The following is a 25,193-nucleotide window of genomic DNA, read 5'->3' on the forward strand; positions in this document are numbered from 1 at the left end:
CCATCATTAATTCCCTTTGCAGGGCTGTCTCAAGACATGATTACCATGCAAGTCAATTATATGTACTCATTCCCAAGGAACCGTGGGAATTATAGGAGCTCCGGCTTAGCAATGAGATGACGCACAAAGAACAGCTTTTATATTGATTTGGGGGCAGAGTATAACTAGACTACAGAAATCGTTATGTGATGGGGAGAGGACAGTGACGTGAAATTTGAAGAGCACATTGTGCAGTTAAGATTTTTTCACAGCATAAATTTAGAATTTGGTGGCACTGGATTATAAAGTAACCTGTCAATACACATAGCCACTAGGCAAAGTCTTGAGGTCAGTAAAATTCAAAAGATGATGGGTGTGGCTAAGATGGCTGCCACCACTGACATATTTTTGTGAGCTCCGGCCACGGCCAGAATGATATCCTGCATCATCCTATGGTATCTGACCTGAAGGCACCCATAGCTTTGTGAATGACCCACCCCCCCCCCCAAAAAAAGCAGAGGTGCCCATTGCCTGCTTCCCCCTGACAGCCAACATTGCTAGATTCGTCAGCCGCAAAGTTGCTGTGGGACTGCACCATGCTGAAAGGTGGTGGGGTGCAGATCCCAGCTCCCACGGCTGACCACCTGGGCCCAGAGCTGTTGTATTGTGTGGAAGAAGGCAGGAAGAGTGGAGGGGGCCTGCAGCTCCGTCGGGTGCTGCAACGCCTGAGGCCTCCATCCAGAGGGGCCTGTGCTGGGTCTGAGGCTGTGGGACACTGTGGTATGGAGCTCCTGTGGAGCTGCGCTAGACCAAAGGGTGATGAAGAGTGGTGCCCTGCCCAAAACAAGAGACTGCTTGAGGCCCAGAGGGGCAGTAGCCTTCAGGGGACTTTGAAGTGTGCAGTTTGGGCCTGGTGCATTACCAGCCGGCTTGTGCTGTGCTGCCTGCATTGGTGGTGGTCTGTGCTGGACCTGAGGTGTATGACTGTTTCCAGAAGGAAGGAACTTGTGGCGCAATCTGGGGCCCGACATAATTGCTGTTTCCTCAGCAAGAAGAGAAATGGCCTCGCTGGAGGATCCCAGAGTTGGGGCCTGCCATCTTGTGCTGCCGTGGGGGAGAGTTCAAGGTCAGTACTGGTGGGCTCCTACCTAGGGTATGGTGTGACCTGAACAACATGGTGAATGTGGCTATGAGTAGTTGGGGGACCTCCTGGGAGTGCCCCACTTAACTCCTCAATGACAGTCATTGCTTGCAAATACTACCCCCCTATTGTTGAAGTAACACCTGTTAGAGGACTCTGTAGAGCTCTACCTGAGCTGCGTGTTGGGCCCACCATTCTGGGGTATGTTGCAGTTACTGGATTATTACCCTCGTGGGGGAGTTTGGTGACACTGACAAATTGACTAGCCCTCCCCGAGGTGATCACTAATGACAGGTGTCACTGTGGCCATGATGGTGAAACCTAAATCCTCCTGGAACCCTTCCCCGTGCTCTGGAGAGGCCCTGGGCCTAGCCCTCCTCTTAATAGTGGCACTGGTGCACTGGATTATCTTGAGGTCCCCCTATACATGGCTACTCTGCAGAGTCTAAGAAAATATTGCATGTAATTTTGGACATTAAGACCATGCTGGAGTCCAAGATTGACGCTGTATCCTTGGATCAGAATCTGCCCCGCATGGACCATATAAAGTTGGCAGATCGCGTGAAAGAAGCTGAATCCTCCTTGAGCATGATGTGACCCACACTGCAGGAAATCCAAGCCCAAATGAAAGACATGAAGACTTAGATGACCTCCATACAGCGTCGGTCAGAAGATGCAGAGGGTCCCTCGAGGCTCAACAAGGGCTGTTTCTTGGACTTCCAAGAATGTTTGGAGGGCCCAAGCATGGAACTCTTCCTCGAACACTGGTTCATGTCTACTGTGTTGGAGGGCAAGGTGCCCAAATTCTTCTATGTGGAATGGGTGCATCATCTGCCAGGGAGGCCACCTCTGCTGGGTGCCCGTCCAAGGCCAGTAATCGCCAGACTCCTTAACTATAGGTGCAGAGACCTGATATTGCAGCTGTTTCTGACAAAGGGCCCTTGATGCTTTGAGGGCAGTACCATCACCGCATATCCAGACTTTACTGTAGAGGCTCAGTGTCTTTACTCTTCCTATACTGTGGTCAAACAAGGCTTCCAGGAGCTGAGCCTGAAGTACTATCCTGAAAAGCTCAAGGTGGTGGGTGATGAGCCTTCTCCCTTCCTCTCAACTCCTGAGGATGCCTCAACCTGGCTCAATGCTAAGGGTATGGTGGGCTCCCCTCTGGACGACTGGAGAACTGATGACTGGCTGATACCCTGACCACAGTCTAGGAGATGTGGGGGGACCAGGAACTCCCACAACAGTGTGCAGGCATCTAGGGAGTGTGCACAGGCAGGTGAGGAGGTCAAAATTGTTTTGTGGTTCTGCAATTAGACCGCACCTCGGGCACTAGTTTGGACATCGATGGCTCTGTGGTCTCTGTTGGAGGGACCTCCCAGAGACCTGTTTTGACACCCCATCTGGCGGATGAACTGCTCTAAGGTGTGGAGACTGTTTCTTGCTCAGTGACTACTGGTATCACTTGCTCACCTCTGACTACTGCGAATGGCCGGGGACTCCCAGGGTGTGGGTTGGGTACCTGGATCATTGGAGTGGGCCCCTGTGCCTGTGAGCCTCGATCTTTGCTTGCCACATCCCTACTGCTTCCCGAACAGGACATGTTTTCTCTTTTGTATTCCTCTTATGTTATTGGTAATTTGTTGACTGGTTATGGCTTCATGCTATGTGGAGCTCGGGCCAGTATGGGGGTGGGAGCGGGGGATTGCATAGGTTCTTCTGTTTTTCTGTGCACAGTTGGAGTATTGTATATGTATATATATTGCTGTGACATGGTCCACTCCTTCACCGGTTGCGCACATGTAGGCAGGGCAATATCTTGCTTTTCACAACTATACTTTAAAGGCACACCTGTGTGAACCTCCACCCCACAATATAACATGATGACATGATAACATGATGATGTGGAAGGTGCGGTACATAGCCATTCCCACAAAGAGATACCAGGTGCATGCTTCCAATAAGCGTAGAGGTGTGCATATTGCTTTCCTTCAAGAGATACACTTGACACAGACAGAGTTGCATAAGGTTAGTGTGAAGTGGAAAGACCAGGTATACGGCGCTATGTCATTGGCATATGCAAGGGAGTGATCATCTAAATCGCCCCAGGGGATCCCATTTGTGGCTGGTACACACAGAGTTGACACAAAGGGCAGGTATGTAATAGTGGAGCACCACATAGATGGGGTGCTGCTAACACTGGTGGGCATTTACGCCCCCAATACTAATCACTCTGCTTCTTCAGACCTCCTCACCCCGGTGCTGTTCCGGGACCCACACACTACTAGCGTATGGAGAGGAAATTTTAATTGTGTTCCAGATGTCACCCAGGATTGCTGTACCCCTCCAATGAATGGTGCCCCATGTATCTGGGCATCACAGTGCTTTCGTACCTGGATAGTTCATAGGCGTGTGTACAATGTGTGGTGGTTGTGCTATCTAGATACTGGAGAGTTCTTGTCTTATTCCCCAGATCATGACCTCCAAATTAAGCTTGATCTTTTTCTTTGCAGTGAATCACTGGGCATGCCCATAAATAGGGTGGAGTACTTGGCACTACCCTCTCTGACCACTGCCCGATACTGCTGAAGCTAAGCCAGAGGAGGGTGCAACTTAATATACCAGCCTAGCAGCTTCAGACTGAGGCACTGCTGGACCCCCCATTTAGGAAAACCATATCTTTAGATATTTGTCAGTACTTTGAGCTTTACAGGGACCCTATCGCCCCCAGAGCACAGGAGTGGGATCCCTACGAGGTGGTCATGAAAGCCCACTGTATTGCAGCTATGTGGGGGGTCAGTAGAACCCTCAGAAGGGAACATGGAGTGCGAGCAGAAACTACATGATACAGAGGTGTCCCTGCAGGTGACTGAGCTGGAGCAACTCCAGTAGCTGCCTAGGGTTCATAGAGAGCTGGAGACACGCTTAGGGCACCATAATTATGGACACCATCTTGCCCTAGGGGATAGTTCTGGTATACTCTTGGCGTGGCTGGTGAAGGGGGACCAGACCTGCCTATATTGGTCATAAATCTGGAGAATAGCATGGTGGTCAATATGCAGGTGGGCATTAATGCCTCTTTTGCTGAGCACTAGCCCTCTCTCTATGTGTCGGTGGACAGTCCTCCTGCTGACCGTACCCAGGGATTTCTGCAGTGCCCGCCGTTGCCCTACTTGACTCCGCTCCAATGAGCACAATTGGATGAACCTCTCCAACTCAAAGACATACGTGCAGCAAGTGTGCACATTGCCCAGGACAAAACACAGGGGACAGATGGCCTCCTGACTGAATACTGTGCCACCTTCAGCATGCACCTTTCCCAGAAGCTATTGAAAGTGTTTAATGAGGCCAGGATCAGAGTCTAACATTTGGACTCGCTTTGTTAGGTGCTGACAGTAGTTTACCTAAACCACACCATGACTCCCTTGACGTCGGCATCACTTTCCCTTTTGAACTTACAATATCCTGGACAATGTCCTGTCCAACAGGCTGTTACCTGCTGTCAGCACCCTCGTGCACAAAGACCAATCTGGGTTTATTCCCAGGACCAATGCCTTCCTCAACATATACCGACTGCTCTGCCTGGTGAGAGCCACTCCGAGTGGGACTTGTGAACAGATGGCCTTGTCGCTTGATATAGAGAAGGCATTCAACACCCTAGGGTGGGGCTTTCTATTGGTGATGCTGGAGGCCATGGACAGTGGGCCAGTCTACCTCAGTTGAATCTGCACCCTGTATAAGAGCCCAACAGTGAAAGTCAAGACGGAATAACTGATCTCTGACAGCTTTGCCATTTAAAGGAACACCCAGCAGGGCTGTCCCCTGTCTCTACTGATTTCTGTGCTGTACATGGCACATGATGAATATCACATAATCTTGTTATACTTAGACCGTGCACTCATCTATTTGAGCAGTGCAAAGGCCTCATTTGCAGTGATGATGGAGACCCTGGAGGAATTTGGAACTGTGTTGGACTTACGGATGAACTGGGCTAAGTCATACCTATTCCCCCTTTCCTTGGTCCCTGAGCCAGATAAGGGGACCCTCCTGAAGTTCCAGCTTGAATGGTGCCATGACACCTTTAACTATCTGGGTGTCCAGATATACCACTTGGACAGGGATCTTATGGAGGGTAATGTGGATAGAGCCTTGAGCTTGATCTGTAAGTTCATCCCATTTTGGTTGTCCTTGCTGCTCTCTCCACTGGGCTGGGTGGCAATCTCCAAGACACCTATCCTACCTTGGCTCCTGTACTTCTTTGGCGCTTCTGCTCTTGCTCTCTAGGTGCTTTTTTCGGTACCTTCATGGTCTACTGCTGGAGCTGATATGGGGTTCGGGCAGAAAGTGGGTAGCACTTTCTGTAGTCCAGTGACTGCTGCTTGAAGGCAGTCTTGGTGCCCCCAACTATCAGTATTACTATGCGGTGGCACAGCAGCATCAGTGGCCCTTGCACTGGCTGGGCACAGCCAATTGCCCTGAGAGGATGGCTATCTGCAGGCTTGCACATGTATACATGGCTGAAGGACCCTAGGGCCCACCTGGCACATGAGGCACATCAGATGAGGGTAGCACAGAATTGCTGGTACACATACATACATGGCAAGGGCCCTAATCTTCTATACTGTCCACTAATCCCTATGTGGCATCTGCCAGCACTTTGAGAGGTTGTCTAAAATTATAGCTTGATGCCTTGGAGAGGTGTGGGGCTTGACCAACTGGGGGACATATTACTAGAGAGTGTACGCATGTCTTTTTAGGAGTTGGAGACCCTACAGAGTTGCAGCAGGTAATGTTTTGATGTATCATGCTGTACAGCATGTGATTAATACAGTATAGGGACTGGGGAGCATTGAACCATCCCAATCATTGATACTACATGCCATCTTGTCACACTGCAACACACTGAGAATTATTATGATCATTTACTTTGCACTGCATTTGTCCCGTTGCACAGAAGATGGCAGAGCTAAAGCCAGACGGATGGCTAATCTCCTGACACCACTCATGGATAATCTTTGGCCCAAAGGAGCTCCAGCATTTCAAGGAGGTTTCGTACTGGCTGTGTCTGCTCTCCACCCAGATGTGCAACACAACTCGGATTGGGAAGGTTTAAAGTGATATGTTGGGCTGGCCGTCGCAAGACAGCGGCTAAACTGACATGCACACTTCCAGTGGCTACGAATCCTCATTGCTTCTGCCAATCAGCAGCAATGGCTTCGCCCTGCTCTCAGACTCAGCTCAAGCTGGTAGGATGAAAAGTATAATGGTAATAAAATTATTTTTTTATCATTTTATTTTTCACATTGGCTGTGCTCGCAGAAGTGGGAGCAATGCTCCTCAGCCCTAATGGGGGAACCACCAATGCATTCTTCCTTTCCCCTGGACAAACCTTAATTTGCTATATATATCTTTTTTCTTACCTTTGCTGTACATTTATAGTGTGGGGGCTTTTTCACACTCCCCAAGAATGTCAGGATCTGTGTGTGTGCAAATGTCATCCACAGATGCACTGTGCATGATACCTCCATAGTATAAAGCACCTGTATATGTGCAACAAGCCTAGTTGCTTATCTGTTAAAAGTGGGTATTAATTGTTACAACCAAGGGGTGTGCTTTTAATGTGTTACTGTAAGGAAACATCAGCAGTACTGTGCCTGTGTTTAAACATATAATACATTAGAGCCAGGCCTGTTGGCTTTGCCAGTGCATTCTAATTACTGTGCTCTTGATCATGTGTCTGCTATGAGTTCAGGTAGCTCTATGCCATTTTAGTAAGTTGTCAACTCTCCTTTTATGACTCTCTGGGATAGAAGGAATCATGAAAATAAAATAAGAAGAGTCACAATTATGGTAGATCTGAGACAGTATGTTCTGCAAGCGCTGTACTATTGCGTCTGTAACCAGCAAAATTGTTCATATACACAATATTAACTACATTTTTCAAAGTGCTTCCTTAGGGGGAGAGGTGAGCTATGTTCAAAGAGAACAAGTTTACATACTCGGTGTGGCCTACAAAAAAGTCTGAACATCAAATATTTTAGTGTAGAGGGGGGCAATAGTTGTGTCCTTCCTTCTCCTTATATATCAGACCCAAATCTTTGTTTATGTATCAGGGATGTGGAATTCCTATCGCCTGACACCTGGGACATCTTGTTTGGGGTCAAGGGCAACAAGTGTTTATGTTTATTTTGTCCTTGGGACAAGTAGGCCCATCCCCCTGCAGCACAAACCCTTTGGCTGCCTGTTTACACAGAGTGGAACTCTCTGCAGTTGAGGTAATGTGTTTCCAAAAGATGATGCTGTTCGAACTTGTATTTATGGTTCATTATTTACAAGCCTTCATTATTAGGGTGAGTGCAGTAAATAAATGTTTTAAGGTCACACTTCACTATTGACGTTGGTTCCAGTACAAAAAAAAACAAAAAACGTGTGCACACATATTTGAAAAGTTTAGGCTAAGTATAATGCTCCCAGAATGCTCTCTTATTATATGCAAATGAAGTGTCATTTAGTCAAATGTGTTGTTGCATGCTAGTATTTCCCAAAAATATTTCTAATGGAAAATCAGTGTAACCATTTTCAACACGATTATGGGAAGCATGAAAATAAACAAACACTGACAAAGCCAACTGATCTGACATATTTTTATAAGTCTTTTAGGTTTCATCAATGCGTGTCTTGTAACACATGGCTTTTGTAACACTTTATTGTTGTGGGAGCTACCAGGCCCTCAACATTGTAACAAACACTGGCAAAACCCCCCCAAAATGTTTTTGAACTCTAAAAGCACACGTTGCCACCAGCGGCATAACAAAGGCCCCGCAGCCGCCCTCCAGGGGGCCCCTTCAGCACAGCACCTGCCCTGAGTGAGTCTGGAGAGGGGGCTCCTCCATGTTCTTTGCAAAGGGGCACCCTCTAGTTTTGTTACATCACTGATTGCCACTGTAGTTCCTGACACTGAACAAAACTACTTTGTGTGGCAATATGCTCCTTGTGGAAGAGCAGAATGCGATCACTCACAGTAAAGCCAGCCGAAAGAGAGAGAAATGTCTTTGTTAACACCAGACCTAATTAGGGACCAAGACCCACATGTAGGTAGCTTTTTGCATGTCGCAAACAGCGACTTTCGCTGTTTGCGATGTGCAAAAAGCACATTGCGATGCACAAACCCAGTTTTGCGATTCAGTAACCTGGTTACCGAATCACAAAACGGGTTTGCGACTCGCAATTAGTAAGGGGTGTTCCCTTCCTAATTGCGACTCGCAGTGCAATGTAGGATTGTTTTGTGACTGCGAACGCGGGCGCAAACCAATCGCCGTTTGCACCCATTTCAAATGGGTGCTAACACTTTCGCAAAAGGGAAGGGAGCCCCATGAGACCCCTTCCCCATTGTGAATATCACTGTAAAAAAAATTTCAGAGCAGGCAGTGGTCCTGCTCTGAAAAAAATGAAACGAAAATGATTCATTTTTCGTTTTTGTTATGCATCTCGTTTTCCTTTAAGGAAAACGGCTGCATTACCCAAGAAAAAAAAAAAAAAACTGCTTTATTGAAAAGCAGTCACAGACATGGTGGTCTGCTGTCTCCAGCAGGCCACCATTCGCGGGGGGGTCGCAAATTGCGAATCACAGATGGTGTCAAGGACACCATCCTACATTCGGATTTGCGACTCGCAATTTGCAGGTCACAAATCTGAACCTACCTACATGTGGCCCCAAATTCTTAAAGAAAGTCACAAAAGTGCACCCATGGTATATGTCGTACCCCTATAAAATATTTGTGAACTGTATTTTAGCATGGGTAAATACGATGTGTAGATTTGCTCATGTGAAAACCTATTGAGCATTTGCAAGTTCATTTTCCCTCCAGCCACTTTCTTCCCAACCCTGGAAGAAGTTATAATTCTGCCATTGTCAGGAGTAAATGTCCAACCTTTTTTATTATGGGAAAATATTAGAGAGAAGCTGGTAAAAATCTTTAAAACATGCAGGTTAGTAGGTTTGCAGACTCAAAGGCATTCCAGCCCTGGAACTATTGCTTACTGCTTCCTCCAGTCCCAGTATGCAGATCTGCAGAAAGGTGGCAAAATAAGGAAATTGCTACAGTAGGGATTGAAACTGCAAGTATTCAAGCCCTACTATGGTAGTAGCCCTGGCATAATCAGAGAGGCTATTAATTGCTGCCATAATTTGTCGCCACACTACATGGCACCAAAGGGACAAGTAGATCTTTTTACAGGACAAGTAGATTTGAGAAGCAACCTGTCCCCTGGACAAGTAGATATTTAAATAAATTCCACACCCCTGTGTATATATAAAAATATTGTAAATCACAGCTTAAAGCCAGGTGCATGGGGACTGCTGACAATATGGCATGCAAGTGTTCTTTTTGACTTTGTTTTGTTTTCTCTTGTTTTCTGTGGATGATTAGTCTTACTTTCTCCATTGTCAGGGCACATGTTGAAATTGTCACAAAATGGCTGTTAAGGGAGAACATCGTTTCTGTGTGCTAGGCACCCAGAGAAAGAGAAGGAGGCCTGCTGCAACATATCAAAGCTGTTTTTCACCACTGAATATGGTGTACTACATTCATATCCCTTGCTTCTCGTGAAATGCAGCTATGGCTGTTAGGCCTTGGGTCACCATGCTATAGGTACCACTTGGGGAGATAGGTTCTAATATGATTTATTGGCAAGGTATGGACACCTTGAGATGGAAAATATGTGATAGAAAATCATAACTCTTTGCCTTTTGTGAGTTACCAGTCCACTCCCAAGATTTGAATGGAGATTTTGACAAATGTATTATTGTGAATCGTATTATTAAAAATTACATTTACAGTAAATGTGATTATATAAATGGATAATACCTATAATAGTAATTATGATTGGATTAAGTACACCAAGTAAAATGTATACATTTTTTTTATTAATTATTTGTCACAGAGCTGCTGGTAAATGACCATACAGCATCATGAAGAAGACTGAAACAAGCACATCTTGCCCCTCCGATCCCCAGTGTATCGTTCATTTATGGTCAAATGTCCAACATGGAGTTATTTTGACAAGCCTGCAGGACTACACTTCATGGAAAACGTTGTTAGAAGCAGCTCACGTAAGGAATGCATTCCACTGTTAGACATTGCAAAAATGTTGAACGCAACACAGTTCCCCAAGTATTTTACCACAGAAAGTGCAGGAGCCTGTTTAATATGAATGGAGATTTACAGACTATTAAGTGAAAAGCTGAAGCAAGTGTCAGTGATGATGCTGGAATAAGTGACTGCACAAGTAAATGCTTAAACAGAAGAACTGCATTAAAGTCGAATGTGTATGCTGAAGAATGTATATTTTGTGGAAAGATAAAATGCTGTAGGAGAACATCAACACGTGATAAATTAATGAAGGCCACAGAGCTTAGAGTTGACAAAAGGCTTCGAGAGTGTGCAACCATTAATTGTGATTCAAAGATCTTAGCAGTTTGTAGTAGGGACATAGTGGCTGCAGAAGCCCATAATCATGCATCTTCTTATAGGAACTATACAAGGGTTGAAGCAAAGGAGGAAGATCATGCATCTAGCATTCAAACTGATGTTCACTACAAAAAAATATGAGAGATGAAGCATATGATGAACTATTTCAATACAATACCACTGTGATTATCCCCAACAAAGAGGTAATACGTGTGATGACTCTCACTGAAAGGCTTGAAACCCTCATGACACACAGAGAAATACAGGGAATAGGTGAATCAACCAAGAAGCATATTAGAAGAAAATTGAACTCTGAGTTCAGTGACAGCCTCCCTATATTCCCAGACAACCATGGAAAATTATTGGCCCAAACTGATAGAGTCATGTTACAGGACATTGTAGGAGAAAACTAGAGTTTGAAAAGAGAATTCTCAGTTTTAAAGGTTAAGGCAACAGACATGAACAAATCATTGATCAACGTAGGAACAATGATTAAAACAAACTTGACATCAACACCATGGCCATATTATCCATCAGACTCTGACAAAGATTCATTTACAGTGCCTGATTATCTTAAGCGGTTCTTATTAGGACTTCTGACTGGAGATCAAGAAAACACAAAATCATCCAAAAGTGTTGCCTTACTCATGCAATCATCCAGTCAGGACATTATTTATGCATCACAAATGGCCAGCAGAAACCTCCCAAGTAACTGTTGCTCACATACGCCATCAAAATGCTGACAGGCAATGTTGAAATCATATGCACTATAAACAGACTTGGTCATGGGATTTCATACTCACAACTTAAAGAAAATGATACTGCCTTGTGTCTTCAGAAGCTTGCTGCTACCTTAAATGAGCAGATTGTTCTTCCAGCCAACATTCAGCCTCATGTCTTCACTAACTTAGCATGGGATAACATTGATAGGTTAGAAGAGACTCTTATTGGTAAAGGGACAACTCATCGAAGGAACGGTATAGCTGTGCAACCTAAGTTGTTTGGACCACGACCTTTTAAAGATCCTCTCCCAAGCATAGATAAACAAAAGCAAAGAACACGGACCACTACAAATACTGAAGAATTGTTCCTGTATGTTTCTGGCAAATGTGTTGGACCTCAGCCATTGATGACAAGTACCAAAGTAATTCTGTAATGTGTTGCCCAATTGAAGCTTGCACAAAATAAGAACATAATCGGGGTTGTTACAAGACAAGAAGCAAGCGTTGCACACATAATACCAAGTTGGACAGGATTTTACACCAGTACTAGAGATCTAGTTAGTATAACACAGGATTTCATTGGCTACTTGCCCACCATGAATGCCCCTGCAACTGAGTTGACAGCTGTTTTGAAACAGCCAGAACTGAGAAGGGAATCTCTCTTTTTGGCAAAAAATGCAGTGGTTATGGATCAAGCACTCTACGCAAAAGCAACTGATATAGTGTGGAAGCATAAAGCAACATACAGCAGAATATCCTTCGAATGAGTACCGTTCACACCATTTGCAATGTCATGTCCATTCTTGGAAGATGCTTTCAAGATGCTGGCCTTTGTGACCTTTGCATTGAAGCATACACGATAGCAGAAGGATGAATATCATCAGTACTAGAAGGTTGTATGTACAATTGAGCTGTTCGAGTAAAGTAGTGCATGTATGAAGTTATGTTGAGATTGGATTGGTTGGAATTTATCCCCTGGGTGGAGAAGAATTATGAAGAACACATTCAGGTACTCTACTCCTTCATTGAGGGTGTTAATGGCTTTTCAAAAGACCTATTCCAACAAGATCAGACAACATTTTGCAGAATGCTGCCTTTGCCAAAGTAAAACATAATGACAATGGAGATCTCTCTGCATCTTGGATGTTGTATGTGGATCTTGTTGAAAATATCTTGCTGGCTCTGCTGCATGCTGCCCAAGAAGGAAATTGCATTTACACCTTACTGACATATGCTGTTTGATCCCATGGGGTTTTGCATATGACAGGATCAACCACGCTAGATATTTTCCTTGATACTATGCTGAAATTACATTACTTGCAGTGAAACATCCAGAGATACACCACAGCTTCTTCAACGGATGCTTTTCAGTTCAAATGTTAATCCTTTGGGACGAATATTGGTTGATCAAGCAATAGAGTTAACAGTCAACAAAGACACAAACTACAGGTGTTACATCAAGGTTCAACATCAAGGCGGGTGCTGTGAAAAGATACTATATGATGGTTGAACACAGAAGCGCCTTTTTGGGTCAGATAAGGGAAATGGTTTGTAACAACATATCAGATCTTACTCATGCAGAACTACATAAGTCACAAATTGAAAAAGACGAAGATACTGTTATGAGAGCTGTTAATCTGGTTTAAAGATGGCTAAACCCATTTGTTGGGCCAAATGATCTCATTAGTCTCTTCACGGCAAAAAGGCATCTCAATACATTGTATCCAACATAATGAAGGTGTATAACTTAGGTGAACAGTTTTATACAAATTTCAAACTTGAGCGACTTGAGAAAAATCCACCTATTAAGAAGTTTCATGACCCAATGAAAATGAACAAACTAAAAACGTTCACTAACATGTCCAAGAATAAGGCAGTTAACAGCAATGGCGGGACAATCACAATGAAAGCAGAGCAAAAACGATTTGGTCAAATCTTTGTGACAACACAGAATCAGAACCTTCAAATGGCAGATGTACTCTCTCATCCATTAGGACCTTTACCATGGGCTTTAGCAACTCCAGAAAGTCTGTTGCGAAAGACAAACAACATACTTGCAGAAAAATGTTAACCCTGAGGAAATACATGGAAATTCAGCCAAGCGGATTGATGGTATGGTTCTTGTTCAGAGAGTAAAAGGAGAGGAATCAAACTTGGGTGAGGTGGCTATGTCTATATTGTCCATGGCTTTGTGGGAAGGAAATTTTTAAAGTCTATTAAGAATGACGAATGGGCAATCAGAGGGGAAGAACTCTGGCACCAGTTACAGAGCATCTCACCTTCCCAACTCTCATCACATTTCTTGTTAACAAATGGAGGCAACCAGAGTATTTTGTAAAATTTGAGAGTAAAACACTGTTCCCGAACTGTGAAGATAAATGCAGCAAATTATCAACCCGCTATAAGAAAGAGATATCTTCTGAATGATCCACAGACACCTAGTCCAATTGGGAGAGGGTGGAAGCTGGAAAAACACAAGGGAGCAGAGCAACTGGTAGTGGACTAGATGGAGGGGCAGCCAGCACCTCAGGATGTGTTAGATCCACTAGCTTGCAACTGCATTAGGAACTGCAAACTGCCAACATGTGTCTGCTGTCTAAATTACCTCAAATACACTGACACGTGCAGACTTCCCGCGTGTGTAAATCAAACAGACACAGAGAATGATGACACCTATTCATAAGAAGATGATGACGATGAATGTGAATGATAAAATTGTGTTTATGTTCACTCATGACATATATTGCCCATGTAAGATATAACACCTATTATTATTTGATAATGTAAGTGAAAATTATGCTTATGATCTAAGTGAATATATGTGGAATATAGTGAAGTTTTATTGTTTTTATTTGAAGGACTATATTGCTACTATTACAATTAATAATAATAAGTATTTTTTAATTATACTGAATTGAACCAATCTGGTGGAATTAGATTTACTTTTTCACATATTATGATGAATTTGTATGCTATTTATCAAGAATATGAAAACCATTATTTTTTTGGCAATGTTTGTTAATCCAATAATATCATGCAAAAGGCAAAGAGTGATGACTTCCTGACACATATTTTCCATCTCTAGGCATCCATACCTTGCAAAAAAAGCATGTCAGAACCCATGCCCCTGAGTGGTAGCATTGGCCTAAATTTGGGGTCCTGGCTCATGGCCAGTGCCTATTTTGGGTTGAATTCGAACAGTCATATTGACACAAGCTGTGAACAATAATGAATGTAAACCACCCACCTCACCTCACCGGCAGCTTGGGCCCAGAAATGTTACATTGGGTAACTGGAAGGCATTAGAGACCACAACTGCAGATAATAATGCTTAATTATTGCCTTCACCCTGCACCTTGTGGTGAAAGCAACCTTGCTATTGGTAGCTACTCATTTACATTGATAGATGTGTAAACCTGATAATTGTCCATGCCTTCTCAGTCACATACATGGGGAATGCAATATGTGGACCCAGATTCTAGCTCTCTATCTGTGAAAAGATTTCACAGAATTGAGAAAATTAAATCAATTTTAGAGTATTTTAATCTGCTTCAGAGAAACTGTGGACTTGCTCAAATTCATTTGGTACTTAATATGGATGTTTTGATTCAAACTTTTATGTCATTTTATGTCATGTAATTTACCTTTCTGTTGCACCATCCAAATCACAGGTAATGACAAGGCAATGCCCAAGATGTCATTGTGAATTAAACTTGCAATTTCTATCCTTATGATTTTGGTCAAAGTGCACCACTTGGCTGTAGATATGTAGATAAAGCACAACATTTAACAGGCCTTATTACACAACCAATTTTCCTGTACTCTGTTTAAAAACGTTGCTCTGTCAAATATACCATTATTTGACAATCTATTCAAGCACCATGTGACGATGGAGAAGCCCATGAGAGGAATGGAGAAGTTATTTATTTAGTAGTTGCTTATATAGCACTGTTAGTTTAAAATTGTAATCCACAAGACTTGCTTACACTTTAGGTTTTAACGTTTGAACAACAAGTCCCAAAACTAAATTGTAACTGTTTCCTGAGTTAGGTTGCTGCTTCTCATACAGCAAGAACATCAATATTCAATTAGTTTAAATCTTTACATTTACCAGGGGAATAGCAAGTATTCGTTTGGGTTCATATGGTGGAACGAAGCACGTGTCTTACAAATATCCTGATATCAAGAATGAGATGTATTTCCCAATGAATATGCAAACATCAGTGATTTGTCTTGGATTTAATAATTACTATTCCATTTTCAAGCAACCGCATACAACACAAGACAATAAGACAAGGCCAAAAGAGGAATAGAATTAAGGAGGAAAGATAAGGTGATGCATATGGTTGATATGAAAAAGGAAGCAGACTTAGAATATGTTCTACAAGATGATAACTCATGTACATTAACAAATACTTAAGCTTCGTGTTTTAAAAGTCTGTTGATAGTGAACGTCAATCTAGAGTGTATCTCTCAACCTGATAACTGATGCTTCTGGAAAGCAGCATATTGTCTCCCCCTACACTCAAACCGTGCCGATCAACCTGTCACTATCAATAAACAGTACTAAACAATGCACTTTTCAAAAAACACATTAATTCCTAAACTACTAATTTTGTCATGTGGTCAAATAAATATTGTGGACACCTTTTAAAATGCTCCTTTCTGTCTTTTCCAGACTCCGTGGCTATGGAATACAAGACAGTGTTGGTACAACTATCCATACCAGGTAATTTGAAGTTTTGTCTTTGCCTGAATACACTTTATATTGCAAAAATAGGAAATTAAAATATTAAACAAAACAATCAAAACAAAGGTAATAACAAAGTTTGCTGATAATAGTAGGTAAAAACTACATGATCTTATCTAGTATGTGCTTTAAAAAATAGCTGATAAAGGATAATGATATACAGTTGTTTCTGGTGATATACTGCATTTCACTTTATAACGGGTGCATGAATACTGCCATTTGTAAGTGATATTTACCATTGGTGTCAAATTGTCATCTGTTTCATATCGTGAAATTTGTATTCAGTTGTAATTTCCAATCATCCGGATGTAAAATTTGTGTCAGTGCCCACAAATATTAAACGTAGAAAATCCTTTTTTTTCATGATATCATGGCTAACTGGTATTTCTACCTGTGGGAGTGTGGGACCTGCTGATATTCTCCAATTTACATATGACCTAGTTTCGAAAACTGTTTTGCAAATTTAATTGACATATTTGATGGTTATTTAGATTGAGACCTCAACAATGCAGCCTGTAGAAAGGTTAAATTCCAGATGTAGGACTGCAGAGGACGTGTACTGCATTTGCCTATGGAACAAAAACTGCAATTTAGATTTATAAACAGCCATGAAGATACACAGGCCATAAACGTTTGTTTGGCTTTTGAAATGACAGATTTAATACTCTTGCAAGTCAATTAAGAATGTGCTCTAACACTTAGGCACAGATGCTTAGTGAGTGCATTAGAAAATAATTGCTGTCCTTTAGAACTGATTATTTTTCACCTTTCAATCAAAAAAGCTATCACTGGCTTAGGAGATATGTTTTATGATGGAAACATTTTAAAGTAAGGATTTGGTATAAAATATAATTTTCTCATGTTAGGAAAGCAACATGCATGCATGTCTGTATATGCCATCTCTTAACACGGGGCTAATATACCAGTACTCCAATTATGGCATCCAGCTGTACATTGCACATTACCTCACTGAACAATAAACATGCTGTGAGCAACTGACTATGATTGATGCTTGTTTGCTGAACTTCTACTCTAACATATTTATTTATTTATTTTTTACACAACAAAGTATAGTTAATTTTCTTTTATTCATAGACTTAATCAAGAATTGACTACGTATTTTTGAGCCAAAAGTTAACTCAATAGGTAGATAAAAAAAAATAAAAAAAAAATGTTTTTTTCCTATAGCAGGGCATAAGCAGGTCATATACATACGGATGCAAGATGCAAAATCATGGTAATCGTTCCCTCTGGGGCCTAGACATTGTGTGACAGCATACATTTCCACTTGTCTAGGCACACTAATATGTACAGGAAAGACACCCTTCCTGTACAAAACCTATGCTACATACACAAACGCTAGCACTATGGGGCTAAGGTGTGTGTGTGTGGCACACAGCAGCTGAAATCAGCGCTGGCGCCTGGGAGAGGGGAGGGGAATACCATTTCTATGTGAATATGGCACTCTTCTGCTCCCTTCCTGTCACGCAACGCAGCACAGCACAGCAACTTTGGGAGCATCATCTGCATGTTTAAGGGTGCCTTTAAGCCTGAACAGATATTGAGAGGCCCTATGTGTGATGGACAGCGTGTTGAAGAGGAAGTCATCCTCTAAGGGTTCTTTGTGTAGCTCTTCATAATGAAAAGCAGTGGTCATGGCTATAACCTCTTGATATGAGGTAGCATCTTCAGGGAGAGAAGGCCATGCAGGATAGAGATCAGGATCTGTGTCAGCCAGAGGATCGATGTCATAGGTGTCCCAGAGGTCATCTTGCTGTGGCCTGCCATACTCACAAGGATCTGTGTGTGGTGACCCCTCTGGTGAAATATCTAATGGATCTCCTGCATGAGGTGGGGGCGAAGGAGAGTCTGGTATTGGTGGAGGTAGAGGTGGAGGTAGGGGTGGTAAAGGTGGTGTGGCACATTTGAGGGGGGAGGGCTGGTAGCCTTGTCCATTGGCTTCCTTTTAGGAGAGACTCACATGTTCAAAGCGTCCTCAGAGGTAAGCTTCTTTTTAGGGGCTGGAAGAGAGGAAGCCTTAGCCAGGATTTGTCCACTCTCAGCCTGGATGTGGATCTTCTCCTGGTGTGTGTCCCACGTGATGATCAGAGGCAGGTTCGGAACTCAATTTCGACCTCTTCTGAAGCTTTTGGCTTTGAGGCTTGAAATGTGCTTTTGGCGCCAGGCCAGAGGGCGGGGTGTCCATAGCGATGTTTTGCTGCAGACCATGGCTAGACAGTAGTGGTAGACCAGGAACCTCAGGCTCTGTGACCAGAAGTACTGAACTTTTGTGGTCCACTTGGGCTGAAGGGCAGGGGGTTCCCTACTAACAGGTTGAGCTAGTGTAATGTCCTCCATTTCAATCTCAAGCTCGAAGCCAGAACTCCTCGTCTTCCATGAATGGCTGCTCCTGGGAGTGCTTGTCACCGAATATGTCAGAAGTGTCTTCTGTGACTCTGTAGGACATCTCAAGGTGGCATGATCTATGATTCCGAAGTATATTTTTGGATTGGAAATACTTGCACGTGTCGCAATCCACTTCTTTGTGCTCTGGGGTGGGCACAAGCTGCACACAGAGTGCTGGTTAGTGCGGGGGTACTTCGCATGACAACGCGGGCGGTACCCAAAAGGCGTGCGTTTCATCACCAATTAGGCATTGTTTGAAACTGAGATGGCGTTTGAAGGTGGGCCCTGAAGGGCGGTGCCCTGATGAGCCTTTGGTCGAACGAAGTCGAACTGGCGAGCTTGTTTGTTGATGCACATTTAGGAAAACGTAAACAATACCAATGGAAGGGACTGGAAGTGGAACCAAAGCTGGAACCATAACCGAGTTGAAAACAGAGTGAAGGCACACATGGCTGAACCCGACGATGAAGAGAAAACAATCTAACAAAGGAATTGATGCCCATGCACATTATCACCAAGAGGAGACTTATTTGAAGCAAAAAAACACAACCCCAGAGCCAACACTAGATGGCGGGAGTATGCAGGCTATGTGAATCTACAGCAGTACATGCAATTAACAGATGCTTATAGGGTAAGTAACATATTCCTTAACCATCTTTACCACCAAATAAAAGGAATACATTTTTGTTACACCCTGAGTTATTTTTACTATGTTTGAATCCCTGCTTTTATCGAGCTGGAACTCCAAGAAATGGTTGAAACAATCGATTTTGCGTTTACCTACCTTGGTGCGGAGGTCACCTATGATGAAGCATGCATTGGCAAACTGTGGGTAAAGTGCTTTTTCCAAATAGCTTTGGACAGCGGCATGTCTAAAGAAGATCCCACTGGAAGGTCCTTAACTCATAAGATCAATCTTGTTGTGATAAGACAATCAATGGACAAGTACTGTGTTTATTATCTACAATGTAAAAATGACTCTTTGAGGTTCTTGCATTTCTGCCGAAAAGGTTGGCCAGTCTAAAATGATGGCTGTATCTCTTCCCTCAAGCTGACGTTCTGGGCTCATGGGCAACTGTTGTTTTTACACCTCATCCTTTCCATCTTCAACTGGTCTAATTTCAGGCTTTTGTGTCACTGCAGTATGTTCTCAGATCAGATCTACCTGTCAAAAGACCCCAGAATAGGAAGGAGCATGTTAGACCTGGTGGAGTCTTTAACCATATGAGGACATATTACAAAGAGTGCCTTGTGGCTGCAGTAGGTATGTGTACCCACTATGTGCCCCCTTTGCATTTTGGTATTATAGAAGTCGCTCCATGCACTTGTGTGGCGCCTTCTGTAATACAGATAGCGCTGGCGAACAAGTAGCTCCAGCGCTATCTCAAGAGGCTGCTCCCTCATTTGTATCATGGCGTTAGCCCATCCAAAAGAGGGAAAATCTTCACCTCTGCTCCTGCGCTGTATAATGGATGCAAGTGTAAAGAAGCTATCAGGAGGCACAATGAAAGTGTGACACAAAAAGGTGATGCACTCTCAGTGTGCCCCCTGATGGAAGACATATGGAGAGAGGAAACGAGGGGCCTCACAGGCATTCCATTGCAGGAGGGTGCAGTCATGCACTCCACCTGCCTGCAAATGAACCTTTAATTAAAGTGTAGGCAGGTTGCTGCCTGCACAATGAAACACAGAGCGGCTTTGAAGCAGCCATTCTATTTTACTCGAATGTGCTACCCCAAGGACAAAACAAGTTTGCAGCTGCCCTGGGGGGCACACTTTTCCTGTTTGTGCACAGTGCACCTATTGAAAGGTGCGCTGAGGCACCCACAGCAAAAGTGCACCCTTTGTGTAAGAGAACCAGTAGTGGGAATACAGATATATTAAAGGAGAGTGGACTTTTTTGGAGTGGTCATTTGCGGTCTAGATTTGGAAGGAGTTTAGGGAGCTATAGGCATGGCCTAGATCTACTATTTTGGAAAACTATAGAGAAATGCGCTGTGGAATTGTTTTTTACAGTAAAGCAAATCTGTGGGTCAGGAGCTAAATTACAGGGCAGTAAGTAATTAACCAGGAAGGCATGGGTACTTAGGATGGATTCACTTATAGACTGATGTCTATTACAGCTGAGTTAATTATTTAAAACCTACTCATATTGGACAAACATCTGCCTCATAAAGGTCTGTGGATAGACAACTGCATTTATAACTTGAAAGTCTTGACTTGCAATATGATCAGATGTTTGGTCTCTCTCACATATTTTTACTATCCTGCTTTCACAGTGGGCAGTACTGCAAAAAGAACATAATCTCTGAGCAGCTCTTACAAAAGGGTAAATCCTACACGAGATGCATAAGTGTGAAGGGTGAGTGACATGCTCACTAAATACCAGGTAGTGAAAGAAGAGTGATTGGTGTTGCAGGAGCTCCATGCCGACTTCTTCCATTTAAACATGGTACAGCAGATGATATGAATTATTAACTATTGACAGAGCATATTTACTCCTGGTTGTTTTGTGTAGCTGCTGTAGATACTGGCAGATATTTGTTTGTCCTGCAATTTTTTCAGCAGACGATGGTAATTCTACACATCATTTGGTCATTCCGAGAGGAATACACAGCAATCCATTTTATTTTAAATATTAATGAAGTCGATGATCGAAAACCAATTGTGGTAGAATATTTTTAGGAACCTGTAAAAATCATTTAACATTCCACATTATGCAAAATGTTGAAGAATTGGCACCTAGGCTGTGGACATATCTGTTTTTTTTTTTTTTTTTTTTATGTAGCAGAGCCTTATGTAAAAAAAATTATCATGCTGACCAACGCATGTTTCATTTTGCATGAACCATGGTGGTGAGCTAAGGGATAGCTAAAAAAACAACATGTGACGTGCAGTTTATGATGGGGTCAATGGGTTTCTTCGCCAAACCCATAATCTTGGCATGGTCATTCTTGCGGCCACTCAGGCTGCCTGCCACAGTTTAGGAGTAACTCACCTATAACTTTAAAGTTATGTTTAAGCTCACCACCAAACTGGTAGACACACCATTAGTGCATATAATTAAACCGCACATAAGGCATAAATTATATTACTCTAAGATGTACAATGACACAATATATAATTCCACATGCTTTACTGTTTTGTTACAGGGAGCGGGCAGTTCCTTGTGTGGCCACTACACAAACGCACATGTTGCAGTTTATATAAAGGAGCCCGAAGGTGCTTAGTAGTGCAGCCTTTAAAGTACAACTAATATCACACATTACATCATGATTCTAACTTTCAAAATATTCTTTATGGATGAGAATGGTCCTAGAAGACTGGTTGCACATTCCAAAATGTAAAAAATATGCACCCAACTGAATGCCCCAATGGCTACAGGTCACTGAGTTGAATAGATGCAAAAGAGAACAATGGACTGTACCATGTACTAAATTAAATAACTTGTAGCCACATTGACGTGACACATATGGACAAAATTCATGTTTTCAAAGGCTATACTTGCATGTAAAGTCAGACTATGAAATTCGCAGCAATGACGTGGTATTGATTTTCTCTCTCCTTCGTGTCTTTTAAAAACCTATATGACAAATCGGGTGTTTTCTTAAGCATATTGATGTGTGACCCTGATAGATGTGAATATCATTGAAATATTTAGAAATGGCATTCGCATCATTATACATTTCAATGTGTCAGTATCTCCATAAATACCTTTGGCTTGTCAGTCTCCTTTGAGAGTTGCTAGTTTCCTGAGAAATAACAAAACACGTAATTGAAGAAAACACCAGACTCCTATTTGTTGGGAAAACAAGTCATCATGAAATTCATTAAAACATGAATTGTTAACTGACTTAACATGCAACAACAATACAGGCAGTTTTAAGGTCTCTGCTCATATAATGTCGAAATTAGCCTAGCACAATTTGGCCTATAGTTAAAAAATCATGCATATTATAAATACGTTTAAATAAAAAAATATGTTCCTCAGTACCCCTTATCAGAAGTATCGGATTGTTTTCCTCTAAAGCATTCGTTTCACTTCTCTATTCATGCTAGCCAGCGCTATTTTCTCTTTTCTCCGCCTCAAGAGTGACTGTTGATTTTCAAAGCTAAATTCCTTTAAAGGAGCCCCAGCAATGTAATTAAGAAAGGATTCTGCCCTGTACACTGTCCTTCAGATCCAAAACATGAACCAAATACTCAATTGTCAAAATCACCTGAAGATTAATGATTTAGGGCCTGATTTAGATATTGGCAGATGAGTTTCTCCGTCCCAACGTCGACGATCGACTAAATCTAAATCCGATAGGATATGATGGTATTTAGATTTCAACTGATGGGATATCCATCACTGTTGTGACGGGGTAACTTGTTCGCTGATATATAAATCAGGCCCTCAGTTTACTAAGTTTAGTTTTGGTGCTCTGTCCCTGTAATAATATTGGCATTCTATTTAAGAATAATAGATCATGCCCATTTATGTGGGCGCTTAGATTTTGGTGTCAAAATCACTCAAGCAAAATCCATGAGAAGGAACGGATTTATAAATAAGTGTCTCTGGAAAGCACTGGAGGTGCATGAGCCTCGTGCTGCAGGCATGTGGTTTTGGTCGTTAGTAGGGGCCTTGATAGCAAGAGACAGAAAGTGTAATGAAAACCCTAAGGTGCACCTGTCAGTAAAGTAATGATGTGGGCCATCCATGTCATAAGCCCAGCGTGGCAAAAGAAAGTGGGTGGTCTTTGACCTATTTGTTAGTATGTTGATATTCACTTGTGGGAGAAAAAGCCTGTAAATACTATTAGAAATGAGCATCAGTGTAAAGTTGACCTCGGGGCACTTGCAGTGTATTAAAGTGGACAAAGTTGTGCATGTAAAAGCATAGCCATATACCTTTGAAAACTCACAATGAGGGGAGGAAACAAAAGGGGACACGCAAAGGTGACCTCTGATGCATATAAGGTACTTATTCCCACTTGCTTTCCACTTGACTAGATAGTCCTTCTTTTCTCGCAATCCACCCTGTTAGAAATGGGGTCTTTGGGTGGCAGTCAGGTTACCCCCGGTCCAAGCAAGGACCCTCACTCTAGTCAGGGTAAGTCACACATAATCCCAATTATCCTGTGCCCACCCTCTGGTAGCTTGGCACTAAGCAGTCAGGGCTAACTTAGAAGGCAATGTGTAAAGTATTTGTGCAAAAAATCATACAAAAACACCATATAGCTCCACAAAAATACACCACACAGTGTTAAGAAAAATATGTAATATTTTTCTGGATAAATGCAGGTCAAAACAATCAAAGATGCAATAAGTAAATGTAGAGATATCACTGAAAAGTGATATAAAGGGGGTGATTCTGACCCCGGCGGTTCACTACCGCCAGGGCCAGGGTCGGCGGGAGCACCGCCAACAGGCTGGCGGTGCCCCGCAGGGCATTCTGTCCGCGGCGGTTTGGCCGCGGTCAGAAAGGGAAAACCGGCGGTCTCCCGCCGGTTTTCCGCTGCCCTGGGAATCCCCCATGGCGGCGCAGCTTGCTGCGCCGCCATGGGGGATTCTGACAGCCCATACCGCCATCCTGTTCCTGGCGGTTCTCCCGCCAGGAACAGGATGGCGGTATGGGTTGTCGTGGGGCCCCTGGGGGCCCCTGCAGTGCCCATGCCAATGGCATGGGCACTGCAGGTGCCCCCGTAAGAGGGCCCCACATTGTATTTCAGTGTCTGCATTGCAGACACTGAAATACGCGACAGGTGCCACTGCACCTGTCGCACCTTCCCACTCCGCCGGCTCAATTCTGAGCCGGCGTCCTCGTGGGAAGGCTCTTTTGCACTGGGCTGGCGGGCGGCCTTTTGGCGGCTGCCCGCCAGCCCAGTGCAAAAGCCAGAATCACTGCACCGGTCTTATGACCGCGGAGCGGTGTTCTGGAGGGGGGAACTCTGGCGGGCGGCCTCCGCCGCCCGTCAGGGTCAGAATGACCCCCAAAGTGTCTTCAGTCTTTTAAAAGCAAACAAAGGGGGTCATTCTGGCTGGGACCGCCAGAATACCCCTGCGCGGTCAAAAGACCGCCGCGGGTATTCTGGGTTTCCCGCTGGGCTGGCGGGCGACCGCCAGAAGGCCGCCCGCCAGCCCAGCGGGAAACACCCTTCCATGAGGATGCCAGCTCCGAATGGAGCCGGCGGAGTGGAAGGGGTGCGACGGGTGCAGTTGCAGTCTTGGTGGGGCCCTGTTACGGGGGCCCCTGCAGTGCCCATGCTATTGGCATGGGCACTGCAGGGGCCCCCAGGGGCCCCACGACACCCCATACCGCCATCCTCTGCCTGGCGGCCAAAACCGCCAAGAACAGGATGGCGGTATGGGGGTCGGAATCCCCATGGAGGATTCCCCAGGGCAGCGGAAAACCGGCGGTACACCGCCGGTTTTCTGTTTCTGACCGCGGCTGTACCGCCGCGGTCAAAATGCCCAAGGGAGCACCGCCAGCCTGTTGGCGGTGCTCCCGCGGTCGTTGGCCCTGGCGGATTTTACCGCCAGGGTCAGAATGACCCCCAAAATCTCTTTCAAGCACAAAGTACCTGGTTCACATGAAAAATCTCCGCAAGGGGCCGCAGAAGAGGAGAAGCGTGGAAATAAAGGGGTCTGCGTCGATTTCTCGGGCCGCACACAGTAATGCGTCGTTTAGTTTCCAGACAGGGACGGCTGTGCGTCGATTTCCAGTGCTCGGTCGTGGATCC

At 43.8% G+C, this 25,193-nt stretch overlaps 1 protein-coding gene across 2 annotated transcripts in view; it reads left to right on the forward strand.

The window, feature by feature from the left end:
- Nucleotides 1–25,193, forward strand: part of CERS6 (ceramide synthase 6) — a 958,460-nt gene that overhangs the window by 458,984 nt on the left and 474,283 nt on the right. For both annotated transcript variants that reach the window (XM_069225278.1, XM_069225279.1), the window contains exon 5: nt 15,991–16,041. In XM_069225278.1, the coding sequence (XP_069081379.1) occupies nt 15,991–16,041 (51 nt within the window). The remainder of the gene's footprint in view (nt 1–15,990; nt 16,042–25,193) is intronic.

The sequence above is a fragment of the Pleurodeles waltl genome, chromosome 3_1, assembly GCF_031143425.1.
Source record: "Pleurodeles waltl isolate 20211129_DDA chromosome 3_1, aPleWal1.hap1.20221129, whole genome shotgun sequence".
NCBI lineage: Eukaryota > Metazoa > Chordata > Amphibia > Caudata > Salamandridae > Pleurodeles > Pleurodeles waltl.